The 15,082-nt window shown below is 39.6% G+C and overlaps 2 protein-coding genes across 2 annotated transcripts; both read left to right on the forward strand.

Annotated features, from left to right (window-relative positions):
- The first annotated feature begins 1,627 nt into the window (after positions 1-1,627).
- LOC142240517 (uncharacterized) lies at positions 1,628-10,244 on the forward strand. Its single transcript, XM_075312219.1, has 2 exons — positions 1,628-1,830; positions 8,622-10,244. Exon 2 carries the CDS (start codon positions 8,626-8,628, stop codon positions 9,754-9,756), a length of 1,131 nt encoding a protein of 376 aa, XP_075168334.1. The 5' UTR covers positions 1,628-1,830; positions 8,622-8,625; the 3' UTR covers positions 9,757-10,244.
- Positions 3,236-8,578, forward strand: LOC142239965 (uncharacterized). Its single transcript, XM_075311694.1, has one exon. It carries the CDS (start codon positions 3,236-3,238, stop codon positions 8,576-8,578), a length of 5,343 nt encoding a protein of 1,780 aa, XP_075167809.1.
- Positions 10,245-15,082: the final 4,838 nt, after the last annotated feature.

Genomic DNA, 15,082 nt, shown 5'->3' on the forward strand with positions numbered 1-15,082 from the left:
TCAACCGGATCGGATGAATTTTGCTGCGCCGGGAGGCTCCCCAAGCCAAATTTGGGGATCGGTTTATATGGGGGCTATACGTAAACGTGGTCCGATATGACCCATTTTCAATACCATCCGACCTACATCAATAACAACTACTTGTGCCAAGTTTCAAGTCGATAGCTTGTTTCGTTCGGAAGTTAGCGTGATTTCCACAGACGGACGGACAGCCGGACAGACGGACAGACGGACGGATGGACAGACGGACAGACGGACGGACGGACGGACATGCTTAGATCGACTCAGAATTTCACCACGACCCAGAATATATATACTTTATGGGGTCTTAGAGCAATATTTCGATGTGTTACAAACGGAATGACAAAGTTAATATACCCCCATCCTATGGTGGAGGGTATAAAAAATATTAACCATCAAAATCACATTTTTCGGTATCTAACTCTAATTCCGTCCCTCTGTGTTTGTTGTCGCAGGATTCCGGTTTCGATTATTAACCGATTTTGATAAAATTTGGTACAACATGTTTTCTTGGTCAAAGGAAAAACACGGTTGAATTTGGAAAAAAATGGATCAAAGTTACATATAGCCCCCATATATATGTATCGCCCGATTTCGACAAATTAGACCATACTGCGCTTATTTACCACCCGATTGTCTTCAAATTTAACACAAAGTAATTTTTTATAGTACCCTTAAAGTGTGCAAAATTTCATCAAATTCGTTTCAGATTTAGATATAGCTACCATATATATGTATCGCCCGATTTTCCCAAATTTGACTCTGAAACCCTTATATTTATTTTAGTATGGGCAAGTTTGGGCAGACAAACTTTACAGCACGTAAAAGTATACTTCCTCACGAACAATATTAAGCAAAAATTTTCATTAACAATCGTTAACATTTCTAGATCTATTCCTCCCAAATATACGTATGTGTTACAATTTTCACATATAAACCGCAGTTTTGAATCCATAAATTCAAGTTCAAAAACAAAAATATTTTGTAAAGTCTTTACAACATTTTGAACTACTTAACCTCCTCTTAGAATCTGCATTTAAAAGTTTTCTTTATTCACTTTTATTGCGAATAAAATTAAGCTCGAAATTTGTCAATTTTTGTTCGCCTTGATTAAACGCAACTGGCATAAATTTTGGTAAACATTGGCAGCCTTTTTCTCCCGAACAGGGTTGCCAAGTTTTAAATTAACTTTCGATTTTTACTATCCAAGATGTTCTATAGTAATTTCAATTGGAATATCCAGTAATTTTTCATTTTGAAAATTTGACTTTTTGCCGCTTGTTTAAGTTCATATTCGTAAGGTCAAAATTTATTCGTTAGATGGGGACTTAAAATCTTGTAAAATGACAATTTCCCCCTCGTTAGGAAATGTACCCTAAGCTCTGGATGCAGCTCTGTGCTTTCAGCACAATTCGTTACATTTTTCTAACGAGTCGCGCCATTACCGTCTTGCGGCGTCTAACTTTTGTTATTATTCGTTTCTGGATTACGTCCGTCCAACGATTGTTTTGTAAAAAGGTAAATTAATCTCCCAAAAAATTCAATAAAATTACGTTTTATTGAAACATTATTGAAAAGAAAAACTAAATCCCTTGTGTTTTTATTTATTTTATTTTTCGGTGCTACGCATTCATTGGTCCAATCGAGCCGGATACTTGCTTACAGCAATTAATAAAGGGTTTTCTTTTTCTTTTCCAAAGGAAAGTGCTCATCATTGTGAAGCAACAACAAAAAGCAGCCACTTTGCAGCCATATTTGTGAAGGATTTATATTGAAAATTTATTTAAATAATTATTTATCAACACACAGGTGCGTATGTCAGTGTTTTATTAAATTAAATAATTGAGCAAATCGCGAGTGTTTTAAATTTAAACCGCGGTCGTTTTACAACATTGATTCAATTATTTCGTTTTGCCGACGGCAAATTGCATTTCAAAAACACACATTCGTTGCTACATACATACGTACGTTTCTTTCGTTTGTTTAATTTCGTTTTGCTAAAAGATAGTCAAGTGAAAGAATAGTCAAAATAAAAAGTGAAAAAATCTATTGTATATATTGGTGTTGTGTGGTGAATTTAAACGTTGACAATTGCTTATTTACTTCAAAACATTATTTGCAATTACGTTGCCTTTAACTTGAAGTAAATAAAACAATAACAAAATACACGCAGACTCCAAAGGCTCTGTTGGTCGTATTACTATTGTAAACAAACATCAATCGTCACTGCAGTCAACGTTTGAATTACATACCTACGTATGATCAGTGATACACACACGTATATACATACATATTTTTTTTGAGCTGTGTTTCTTTGGTTTATTTGTTAACCCTCACGGGGCCGCGAGTTGTAAATATTTTGAAGAATATTATAAAAATTTTTGAAATTGAGTTTTTTGGGTTATCGTGTTGTATGACCCATTAGCGTTACGCGCATTAGTAAAAATTATCGTTTTGGTCACTGTGCACCCTACAGGCGGTCCGGTACGATCGTATAATTTTTATTTTATCGTATATATTACGTATATATATTTTTATTTCTATATTTTTTATTATTTGTGATTTTTAATTTTTTTTGGGGAGATTATCTGTCGTGGAAGTGTAGAGGTGTATTTTACAGTCCGTACACCCTACATGTGGTCTTACAGACATTTTTTATAATTTCTTATAAGTTGTTGAATTTTTTTGATTATTTGGTTTTCGTGTGTGAAGTTTTGATACAAATTGGCGGCAGTCAGTATTCTTCGGTACACTGAGCGTAATTTTCGTAAATTCATTCTTACACTGAGAGAAATAGTTTGAAAATTTTGGTAGAATTTTGAGATTTTTTTGAATTCAACTTCAATAATTTGCCTATTTTTTGTACACGGGGAAAAATATTTTGTGATTCGGTACACTGAACGAAAATTAATTGTCTCTACACTGAGAGAAAAATAGTCCAATAGTTTACAAATTGTTTGAAATTTTTGATTTTATGTTTTGAAGTGGTTGTTTTACGAACAATTGTTTACACTTCAAGAAATTTTGTGGTAATTTCGGTGCAGTGTGAGAATTTGATACACTGAAAGAAAAATTTTGTAAATTTTTGTTTTTGCATTTTTGGGCATTTTGTGCAAATTTATTGATTTTTCGGCTAGTTTTCGCTGTCGATAAGTGCGTGTTCACATACTTTACGAGTTTTTGTGAATTTTTGTGACGCTAAATTATTTTCAATATGCCAGTTAATACATTCGCGCGATTCATTAGAGCCGCTGATGCGGTTGTGAAGTTTGGGACACGGGTTAGCTCTTTGAAGGAGGAGAATTTGGATGTTTATTCTCTAAGGGCTCAGGTCGAAGAGGCGAAACCACTCTGGGAGAAAGTGAAAGAGAGGTATGAGGAGTGTTTAGACGATCTTCAGGAAGATTCAGATAAGGGAAAGGTAGAATCTGCTGACGGCAAGTATGAGGCAACTTATGATGCCTATATTCGTATTGTTTCCTCTATCGAGAGGAAAATAGACGGTCTAAAAGCCGTTCATAGGGCGTCAACTCCTATACGGCAGGCCGATGTGGCGGATATTTCTGCTCGTTCTGGTAATGTGGATATATCGGGAAATTCTCTTTTGTTAGGTGTTGACCATGGTGCGGTCCATAGTTTGGCTTTACCACCATGCGATATTGAGGTTTTCGATGGTGACTTTCAGTCTTGGCCAACATTTAGGGATTTGTTTACTGCTGTTTATGTAAAAAATTCCCGTCTGAGTGATATTGAGCGCTTGTGTCATTTGCTGAAAAAGACTAGTGGCGACGCCCGTGAAGTTGTAAGAAGATTTCCTCTCACTGATAGGAGTTTCGAGTTAGCTTGGAGGACGTTAAAGGAAACTTATGACAACTTGAGAATTTTAGTCAGCAATCAGTTGAAGCTTCTTTTTGACCTTCCGGTCTTAGACATCGAGACAAGTTCTGGGTTGAAGAACTTGCAGCGTGGTATAAACGCATGTATTTCGGCGATGGCTGTGAATAATGTTCCTACGAACGATTGGGATCCGATTTTGATATTTTTGTGTGTGCAACGTCTACCGAAGATTAGTGTTACTTTGTGGGAACATGGTATAAGTGATAAGTCTGCGTTGTCGTCTTGGGTGGACATGGATCGTTTTCTTACGGAAAGGATTCAGACACTCACGTGTCTCCGCGATTTGAAGGGTATCGATGCTTCGAAGAAAACTGATGGCAGGAAACTACGAACACATTTTACGAATGCAGTTCCGAAATCTTCGCCATCTAGGTCGCGTAATTCGCAATACACTTCTCATTCTTCTAGAGATTCCGTAGATAAGATATGTGTTCTTTGTCCACGACAAAACCATCATCTTCGTGTTTGTCCGAAATTTAGGAATCTTTCTGTGAATGATCGGTTGACTGCTGTGAAACGGTACCGCTGTTGTTTCAATTGTCTATCTCGTAGACATGACGTTAACAACTGTGCTACATCTCGCAGTTGTGAGAAGTGTCAAGGAAGGCATCATACTTTGCTTCATCGCGATTCTTCCCATTCTACGAATGTGGCGACTACGTCTTCGATGGTTTCGGCCGCTCGTTCTACGTATTCTAGCGGTTTGATTGACCCGCAGCCTTCCACTTCGTCTGGAATCGTGTCTGGTACTTCGGCCAGGCAAGTGTTTCATGTTTCCCAGAACAGGTCGGTACTATTAGGGACGGCTATGGTGAACATCGTTCATCAGGGTATGACGTACCCAGCTCGGGCTCTTATTGACCCAGCATCGGAAGCCTCCTTTATTACCGAAAAAATGCAAAAGTTGCTTAGGATTTCGATAACGAGTGCGACGTCTGCGATATCAGGCGTGAATCAATCGGTTTCGATAACTTCTCGCGGTATTTGCCCTCTGAGTATAGGGTCACCAATAGATGAGTCGGTCTTGGTAGAGGCGACTGCGTTGGTCCTGCCTAAGATTTCTGGGAATTTACCGTCTTTCCAAGTGAGTCGGAATTATATGTCGCGTTTGCCTGGCTTACGTTTGGCGGATCCTAATCTGTTCGATAGCCGTCCGGTTGATTTATTGTTGGGGGCAGACGTGTATCCCAGAATTATATTACAGGGGGTTCGCTCCGGTATTTTAGGTTCGTTGATTGCTCAACAGACAGTCTTCGGTTGGCTCATTACTGGTTCAATTCCCACTTCCAGTGTGACAGTTTTTTCAACGACTGTAGAATTTATGGAGGAAGATGGTCTTGACAAGACTCTTCTTCGGTTTTGGGAATTAGAGGACTTACCAAGACGGGCAATTTGTTCTCCCGCAGATAAATTTTGTGAGGAAAATTTTAAGAATACCACATATAGGGATTCCGATGGAAGATACGTAGTGACTCTTCCGATAAAACCCGAATTACAGGGACAAGTCTTGCTTGGACATTCGCGGACAAGTTGTTTGAAGCAGTTTATTCGTGGTGAGGCTTCGCTGTTACGAAAGCCTGAAACAAAATTAATTTATGACGGGGTGATTAAAGAGTATTTGGACTTGCAACATATGAGACCAGTGTCGTCGACTTCTCCTTCAGACCAAACTTTGTGTTACTTGCCTCACCACCCGGTAATCAATCCGGACAAATTGACGTCCAAACTTCGAGTTGTCTTTAATGCTTCGCATAAGACCTCAAATGGTAAAAGTCTGAACGACATTCTTTATGTGGGACCCACATTACAATTGGAATTGGTGTATTTGATTTTGAGGTGGAGATTTTTCAAATACGTTTTTAATTGTGACATCACACAGATGTACCGCCAAATTAGGGTAAATTCGGCCCATACTTCTCTGCAGCGAATTGCCTTTAGGGACTCCCCACAAAAAGATGTACAAGACTATGAGCTGCAGACCGTGACATTTGGAGTGAATTGTGCTCCCTATTTAGCCATACGGACGTTATTGCAATTGGCCGATGACTCCGAAGATGAATATCCCCACGCGGCACATATTCTACGAAGGTGCATGTACGTGGATGATGTTTTGACAGGGTATCATGACGCGGATACTGCTGTTGAATCTAGGGATCAATTGATTAGGGTATTATCATCGGCAAAGTACGAACTGAGGAAGTGGACTTCTAATGAGCTAGCCATTTTGGAATCGCTTCCGGTTGACCATTTGGTTGACGCCAAATTACTGGCATTTGTTGATGCCAGTAGTTCGAAACCGTTGGGCATTAGGTGGAATGCGCAGTTAGACTTGTTTTATTTTGAGATGAAACCGATTGAGCAAAAATCTCGGTTTACGAAGAGAGAGGTTTTATCGGCTATACCTAGGCTATTTGACCCTGTTGGCTGGCTGGGGCCAGTTATTATAGTGGCGAAGATAATTATGCAACAGGTTTGGTTGGATAAGATAGGATGGGAAGAGTCTCTTCCGTTACAAACTGAGCGACAATGGCGAAAGTTTGTCGAGACCTATCAGGATGTGAATCACGTTCGTATTCCTCGATGGGTCAATTACTCCACAGACTGTGAGGTAGAATTACATGTTTTTTCCGACGCCTCGGAAAAAGCATACGCGGGGGTAGTATATGTTCGTGTGGTTACGCCGCAGGGACAAATCTTCACCCATTTGCTATCTTGTAAGACTAAGGTAGCCCCCATCAAATCTATATCTTTGCCACGTTTGGAGCTTTGTGGGGCAGTTTTGGCCTCAGAACTTTACAAGTCTATAGCCAGGGAGTTAGATATTGAATTTCGACGTGTTTATTGTTGGACGGATTCTACGATCGTCCGCTCTTGGCTTCGAAAGACGCCATCTACGTGGTCTACTTTCGTTGCGAATCGCGTATGTAGGATTCAGGAGAATACTGGGGGACAGAATTGGTACCATGTTCGTTCTGAGGACAATCCGGCCGACTTGGGAAGTCGCGGAGTGTCGCCTGCAGAGTTGGCAGTTTCAACGCTTTGGTGGCATGGACCAGAGTGGCTGTGCTCAGCTAGTTCTCAGTGGGATATTAGTGATTTGACCCCTCTTGAGACTGACGTTGAGGTACGGGCGGTCAAGACTCACGCATCGTTTTTTACGAACTATGAGGACATTTTAGAGAGATTTTCTTCGTTAGATAGGGCTCTACGAGTCATCGCGTATATATTTAGGTTTTATCAAAGGACCCATTATTCACATGCTAGTCGAAATGTGTATCACGACACGACGTTGACGGCAACTGAATTAAAGGCAGTGAGATTACGTCTAGCTGTTCTTTCTCAAAGGGCTCATTATCCAGATGAGTACGGTTGTTTGATGGAAAAGAAACCGTTAGGTTCCAGGAGTTCGTTGTTGTCATTGAATCCATTCCTGGATGAGGAGGGGGTTATGAGGTTGAATGGTCGTTTGAGTAGGTGTCCTACCCTTTCGTATAGTGAGCGACATCCAATTATAGTGCCGTATAATAGTAGATTCGCTAGGTTACTGGTGAAATATGTTCACGACATATCTATTCACGGAGGGAACCAGTTGGTTCTACGTCTTATTCGGATAGAGTATTGGATTCCTCGTTTAACATCTTTGATTAGATCGACTATTAACCGGTGTAAACGGTGTCTGTTGGATAGGAAGAAGTCTTGTACGCAGATCATGGCGGCTCTCCCACCGGAGAGAACTGTGCTTACCAGACCGTTTACTACGACTGGCGTTGATTTTGCGGGGCCTTTCGAAATTAAGTCATTTATAGGGCGCGCATGTAAGATAACAAAGGGTTATGTTTGCGTTTTTGTATGCTTTTCGACGAAGGCCATACACTTGGAAGCCACATCGGACTTGTCTACGACAACATTTCTGGCTGCCTTTCACAGATTTATATCTCGGCGTGGTTGTCCCAAGACCATTTTTTCGGATAATGGTATAAATTTTGTAGGCGCTTCACGCGAAGTGGAAAAAGAATTGAGAAGTGTTCTTAAGGAGGGACGTGATAAGGTGTGTTCCGCATACCAGTTTCAGCAGCTTTCCTGGCAGTTTATCCCTGCCGGGGCGCCACATATGGGTGGTCTCTGGGAAGCTGCTGTCAAAAGCTTCAAGACGCATTTTAGGAAACATGCATCTGGATTCAAATATACATTTGAAGAGTTTTCGACTGTTCTTTCGAGAATTGAGGCTTGTTTAAATTCTAGGCCGTTGTGCCCGATGAGTGAAAGTTCTCAAGAGTTGGTGGCACTTACGCCTGGCCATTTTTTGGTAGGATCTCCGATCCTGGCGCCTCCTGAACAGTTAGAGGAGGAATCCCCACTTCATTTGGTACATCGATTCAGGAAAATGAAGGCGCTGTCGCAACAGTTCTGCTTACGGTGGAAAGAGGAATATTTGAAATGCTTACAGAAAAGATATAAATGGAAATTTCCGCAGCGTGATATCGAAGTAGGGGACTTGGTAGTAATTCGTGATGAGCAATTACCTCCTACATCGTGGAAATTAGGTCGTGTGGATGACGTCCACCCAGGATCTGACGGTCGCGTTAGAGTTGCAGACGTGAGAACGGCAAACGGTGTTGTAAGACGACCGGTGGTAAAATTGGTCATACTGACCGAATAGTTTTCGATCGTTCATATAGTAAGCGTCATCTTTCTTTTCGCAGTACAATGGAAAATATGAGGGAAATTGTTAAGACTCTCCCTGACTACGAAGATGACGTCCCGATGTCCGATGAGGAAAGAGAGATTATAGAAAGTGATGTTGCACCGGTTCTTCGCGAGCCGTTACCAGCAATCGAGCAGGTCCCTGACGTCGGGATGACCCCAGTCGTCGCCTCTTCACAAGAGGTAGTACCGACACAAAAAGTTGTCCCTCCGTCGGGGGCTGATACGGCTCCAGCTGAAGTATCTGCAACTAAGGCAGCAGAATCTTCGTCTTCCCCTACGGGGACTGCCCAAAGAAATTCGGACTCGAGCCCAAAGCTTCATTTGAACAATTGTGTGTTATGCAGGCGGAAGCATAATCTACGGTCGTGCCGCAGGTTCTTGAAAATGCGGTTGGAGCAAAGGCTGCGCACCGTAGTTCTTCATCGGGTGTGCTCCAACTGTCTGGGCAGGTCACACATGCGGTCGACCTGCAATAGTCGCGAAAGGTGTCGCGAATGCGGAGAGAGCCACCATACGCTTCTGCACTCCTTCGACCAGCAACAACGTCCTTCCGCTCCATCGTCCGATTTGTCTAAGAGAAAGTCAAATTCAAGTCCGTCCGTTAATTCGTCCGCGTACTGCATTACAAATGCTACCCCCATATTTAGTCCGTTGTTAGTTTTGCAACCAACTGTTACGCTTGGTCCCACTATTGTGTTGATACTCGTCTTGTCCGGTCGTCGAATTCCCGTCCGAGCTGTCCTCGACCCATGTGCGGGGTACAGTATGATATGCAGTAGTCTTGCCCAAAGCTTACGGCTTACTTCGGCAATGACAGCGCAGAACGCCTTTTGTCCGCTGATCGTCGTATCCCGGCACAACGCGGAAAATAAATTGATTTTTTCCGCCCGGGTGACAGATTTATCCCGTGTGGTCACCCCATCGGCGTCGGCTCCAGACTCCATACGAGAGCAGTTTGAATGTCTCCAGCTGGCCGATCCAGTGTTTTATCGCCCTTCCGGGGTGGGGTTGGTCCTGGGGCCCGACGTATACGCAAGGGTTATTAAGCCTCAAATGTTTTCGAGTCCGGGATTCCCCTTGGCGCAGCTGACGATATTCGGCTGGGTGATTTCAGGGCAGTGTCAACCATGAACATGTGTCGTAGGTCATCCTGGCCAATAACCCAGACACTGCAGACCCTCCGGGTCAACGGCTCTACGAGCATTTAGTTAAGAAAGAATGAAGTTGGAAAAGATGAATACATGAACTAATAAAAAAAAAAAAATTGCTCAATTTGAAAATGAAACTGACATCGCATTTTATATTTATTTTGATATTAAAATATTGTATGTAATGTCTATGTATTAATGAATTTCAATTACAACATAGCTGGATGTTGCAAGGCGGGCGGAATGTTTAAGTTCAAATTCGTAAGGTCAAAATTTATTCGTTAGATGGGGACTTAAAATCTTGTAAAATGACAATTTCCCCCTCGTTAGGAAATGTACCCTAAGCTCTGGATGCAGCTCTGTGCTTTCAGCACAATTCGTTACATTTTTCTAACGAGTCGCGCCATTACCGTCTTGCGGCGTCTAACTTTTGTTATTATTCGTTTCTGGATTACGTCCGTCCAACGATTGTTTTGTAAAAAGGTAAATTAATCTCCCAAAAAATTCAATAAAATTACGTTTTATTGAAACATTATTGAAAAGAAAAACTAAATCCCTTGTGTTTTTATTTATTTTATTTTTCGGTGCTACGCATTCACCGCTGTTTTGCGATTTCCGCCCATAGTGCACTGAAAGAAGAGTTTTTTTCTGAAGAACGAAATTTTAGACATGCAAAGTTTTCTTTTGACGCTAAAAATTTTTCTTTAACAGCAAATAAAACAGATTAAATATAATGGTTAAATCGTTTAATATAAATTCGGTTTTACTTTCTCTTAAAGAAAATTTTAGATCTAAACTCCTTCAAATATGTTGAACGCTCAAATAGGTTGGAAGCTTTATATTCCCATATAAATATGTATAAATCTGAACCAATTTGGAGGAAATTCTTTATACTTCTACAAACTCTCTAGATGTAACAAGTATATACGGCCGTAAATTCGGCCAGGTCGAAGCTTATGTACCCTCCACCATGGATTACGTAGAAACTTCTATTGAAGACTGTCATCCACAATCGAATTACTTGGGTTCCGGCAACACTTGCCGATGACAAGGTATCTTAAAACTTCCTAACAACGTCTTCTAAATTGCAAGGTAGTCCATACGTAGTATATATTAAACTAAAAAAGGCCGATTAAATACGTATATAATTAAGTTTGACAAAATTTTGTATAGAAATAAAATTTTGATACAAGTTTCTATAGAAAATGTTGTCAAAATTTTAATTTTATTGAAAATTTTGTCAAAATTTTATTTTTTCTATAGAAATAAAATTTTGACAAAATTTTCTATAGAAATAAAATTGTGATAGATTATTTTTGGCGAGTGGCAACCATGATTATGAACCGATATGGACAAATTTTTGTGTAATTGGGGATCGGCTATATATAACTATAGACCGATATGGACCAAATTTGGCATTGGTTATTAGCGGCCACATACTAACACGTTGCAAATTACAAACGGATCGGTTGAATTTTGCTTCTCCAAGAGACTCCGGAGATCAAATCTGGAGAACGGTTTATATAGGGGCTATAAATAATTATGGACAGATATGGACCAATTCGTGTCCATATCGTGTTTGTTAGAGACCATATACTAACACCACGTACCAAATTTCAACCGGATCGGATGAATTGTGTTTCTCCAAGAGACTCCGAAGATCAAATCTGGAGAATGGTTTATTTGGGGGCTATATATAATTATGGACCGATATGGACCAATTCTTGCATGGTTGTTAGAGACAATATACCAAAACCATGTACCAAATTTCAGCCGGATCAGATGAAATTTGCCTCTCTTAGAGGGTCCGCAAACCTAATCTGTGGATCGGTTTATATGGGGGCTATATATAATTATGGACCGATATGGATCAATTTTTGCATAGTTGTTAAAGACAATATACTGATACCATGTACCAAATTTCAGCCGGATCGGATGAAACTTGCCTCTCTTAGAGGGTCCCCAAACCTTATCTGGGGATCGGTTTATATGGGGGCTATATATAATAATGGACCGATATGGACCAATTTTGGCGTATTTATTAGAAACCATATACTAAAACCACGTACCAAATTTCAACCGGATCGGATGAATTTTGCTCCTCTAAGATTTCAAATCTGGGGATCGGTTTATATGGGGGCTATATATAAGTATGGACCGATATGGACCAATTTTTGCGTGGTTGTTACAGACCATATACCTATACCCTGTATCAAATTTCAGCCAGATCGGATAAAATATGCTACACTGATAGGCTCCGCAAGCCAAATCTGGGGGTCCGTTTATATGGGGGCTATACGTAAAAGTGGACCGATATGGCCCATTTGCAATACCATCCGACCTACAGCAATAACAACTACTTGTGCCAAGTTTGAAGTCGATAGCTTGCTTCGTTCGGAAGTTAGCGTGATTTCAACAGACGGACGGACGGACATGCTTAGATCGACTCAGAATTTCACCACGAGCCAGAATATATATACTTTATGGGGTCTTAGAGCAATATTTCGATGTGTTACAAACGGAATGACAAAGTTAATATACCTGTGGTGGAGGGTATAAAAATTTAATTTTTATACCCTCCATCATAGGATGGGGGTATATTAACTTTGTCATTCCGTTTGTAACACATCGAAATATTGCTCTAAGACCGCATAAAGTATATATATTCTGGGTCGTGGTGAAATTCTGAGTCGATCTAAGCATGTCCGTCCGTCCGTCCGTCTGTTGAAATCACGCTAACTTCCGAACGAAAAAAGCTATCGACTTGAAACTTGGCACAAGTATTTGTTATCGATGTAGGTCGGATGGTATTGAAAATGGGCCATATCGGTCAACTTTTACGTATAGCCCCCATATAAAGGGACCCTCAGATTTGGATTGTGGAGCCTCTAAGAGAAGCATATTTCATCCGATCCGGCTGAAATTTGGTACATGGTGTTGGTAGATGGTCTCTAACAATCATGCAAGAATTGGTCCACATCGGTCCATAATTATATATAGCCCCCATATAAACCGATCCCCAGATTTGGTTTGTGGAGCCTCTAAGAGAAGCATATTTCATCCGATCCGGCTGAAATTTGGTACATGGTGTTGGTAGATGGTCTTTAACAATCATGCAAAAATTGGTCCACATCGGTCCATAATTATATATAGCCCCCATATAAACCGATCCCCAGATTTGGCTTGCAGAGCCTCAAAGAGAAGCAAATTTCATCCGATCCGGCTGAAATTTTGTACATGATGTTGGTATATGATCTCTAACAACCATGCAAAAATTGGTCTGCATCGGTCCATAATTATATATGGACCCCATATAAACCGATCTCCAGATTTGGCTTGCGAAGCCTCAAAGAGAAGCAAATTGCATCCGATCCGGTTGAAATGTGGTACATGGTATTGGTATATGGTCTCTAACAACTGTGCAAAAATTGGTCCACATCGGTTCATAATTATATATAGCCCCCATATAAACCGATCCCCAGATTTGGGTTGCGGAGCCTCAAAGAGAAGCAAATTTCATCCGATCCGCCTGAAATTTGGTACATGATATTGTTATATGGTCTCTAATAACCATGCAAAAATTGGTCCACATCGGTTCATAATTATATATAGCCCCCATATAAGCCGATCCCCAGATTTGGCTTGCGAAGTTTCCAAGAGAAGCAAATTTCATCCAATCCGGTTGTAATTTTGAACATGGTGTTAGTATATGATCTTTAACAACCGTGCCAGAATTGGTCCATACCGGTCCATAATTATATATAGCCCCCATATAAAACGTTCTCCAGATTTGACCTCCGGATCCTCTTGGAGGAGTAAAATTCATCCGATCCGGTTCAAATTAAGAACGTGGTGTTAGTATATGGTCGCTAACAACCATACAACAATTGGTCCAATCACTCAAAAATTGGTCCATATGGGTTCATAATCATGGTTGCCACTAGAGCCAAAAATAATCTACCAAAATTTTATTTATATAGAAAATTTTGTCAAAATTTTATTTCTATAGAAAATTTTGTCAAAATTTTATTTCTAGAGAAAATTTTGTTAAAATTTTATTCGGTTCATAACAAAATTTTCATCATTGTCAAAATTTTATTTCTATAGAAAATTTTGTTCAAATTTTATTCGGTTCATAATCATGGTTGCCACTCGAGCCAAAAATAATCTACCAAGATTTTATTTCTATAGAATATTTTGACAAAAGTCTATTTCTATAGAAAATTTTGTTAAAATGTTATTTCTGTAGAAATTTTTATCAAAATTTTCTTTCTATAGAAAATTTTGTCAAAATTTTACTACGCTACAAAATTTTGTTAAAATTTTATTTCTGTAGAAAATTTTGTCAAAATTTTATGTCTACTTTGTCAAACTGAATTATATACGTATTGGATCGATTTTTTTTTGATTTAATATATACCACGTATGGACTTACATACAATTTAGAAGATTGTGTTAGGAGGTTTTAAGATACCTTGCCATCGGCAAGCGTTACCGCAACTTAAGTAATTCGATTGTGGATGGCAGTGTTTAGAAGAAGTTTCTACGCAATCCATGATGGAGGGTACATAAGCTTCGGCCTGGCCGAACTTACGGCCGTATATACTTGTTTTATTTATTGGCGATACATACTATATATTAGAGATATAGGACAATGTGACGTATTTTTTAAATTTTTACTACTTATCAGTGACGAGTTTTAAGGATATAGGATCGCCAAGATAGGATATTGGTACAATATGGGGAAATCATCATAGAATTTTGCGTTAAATTTGGGTATATTTGCCATATGTGCCTAAACCCGAAGAAAAATATATGGCGGCTTTATCTACATCTCAACCGAATTGACACAAATTTGAAGCACTTAAATAGTATACTAAATTGGAGTAAAATCCCATTGCAAATTTTTGTAAAATATGATATATTCTACTAATCTATATCTACTAAGCTATATCTAAATCTGAACCCATTTCAAACAGAGTTGGCATAACATACTAAACGATGCTATTAATTGTATTTACTCCTTGTGCAAAATGTAAAGCAAATCAGAAAAAAAAACAGTGGCTTTTGAGGTCATATAAGTGCATATCGGTCGACAGGGGAGTTATATCTACATCTGCACCTATTTCAACGAAATTTGGCATGCACATTTTTAATGTTAATACTACCAACTCTGCAAAAGTTCACGTCAATCGGATTAAAACTTAGTCCTCCGTTGTCATAAGAGTGTAAATCGGGTGAAAGATATATATGGGGGCTATATATAACTCTGAACTGATTTAAACTAAAGTTGGCATACGTGGCGGCAC

The sequence above is a fragment of the Haematobia irritans genome, chromosome 5 (genome assembly GCF_050003625.1).
Source record: "Haematobia irritans isolate KBUSLIRL chromosome 5, ASM5000362v1, whole genome shotgun sequence".
Taxonomy (NCBI): domain Eukaryota; kingdom Metazoa; phylum Arthropoda; class Insecta; order Diptera; family Muscidae; genus Haematobia; species Haematobia irritans.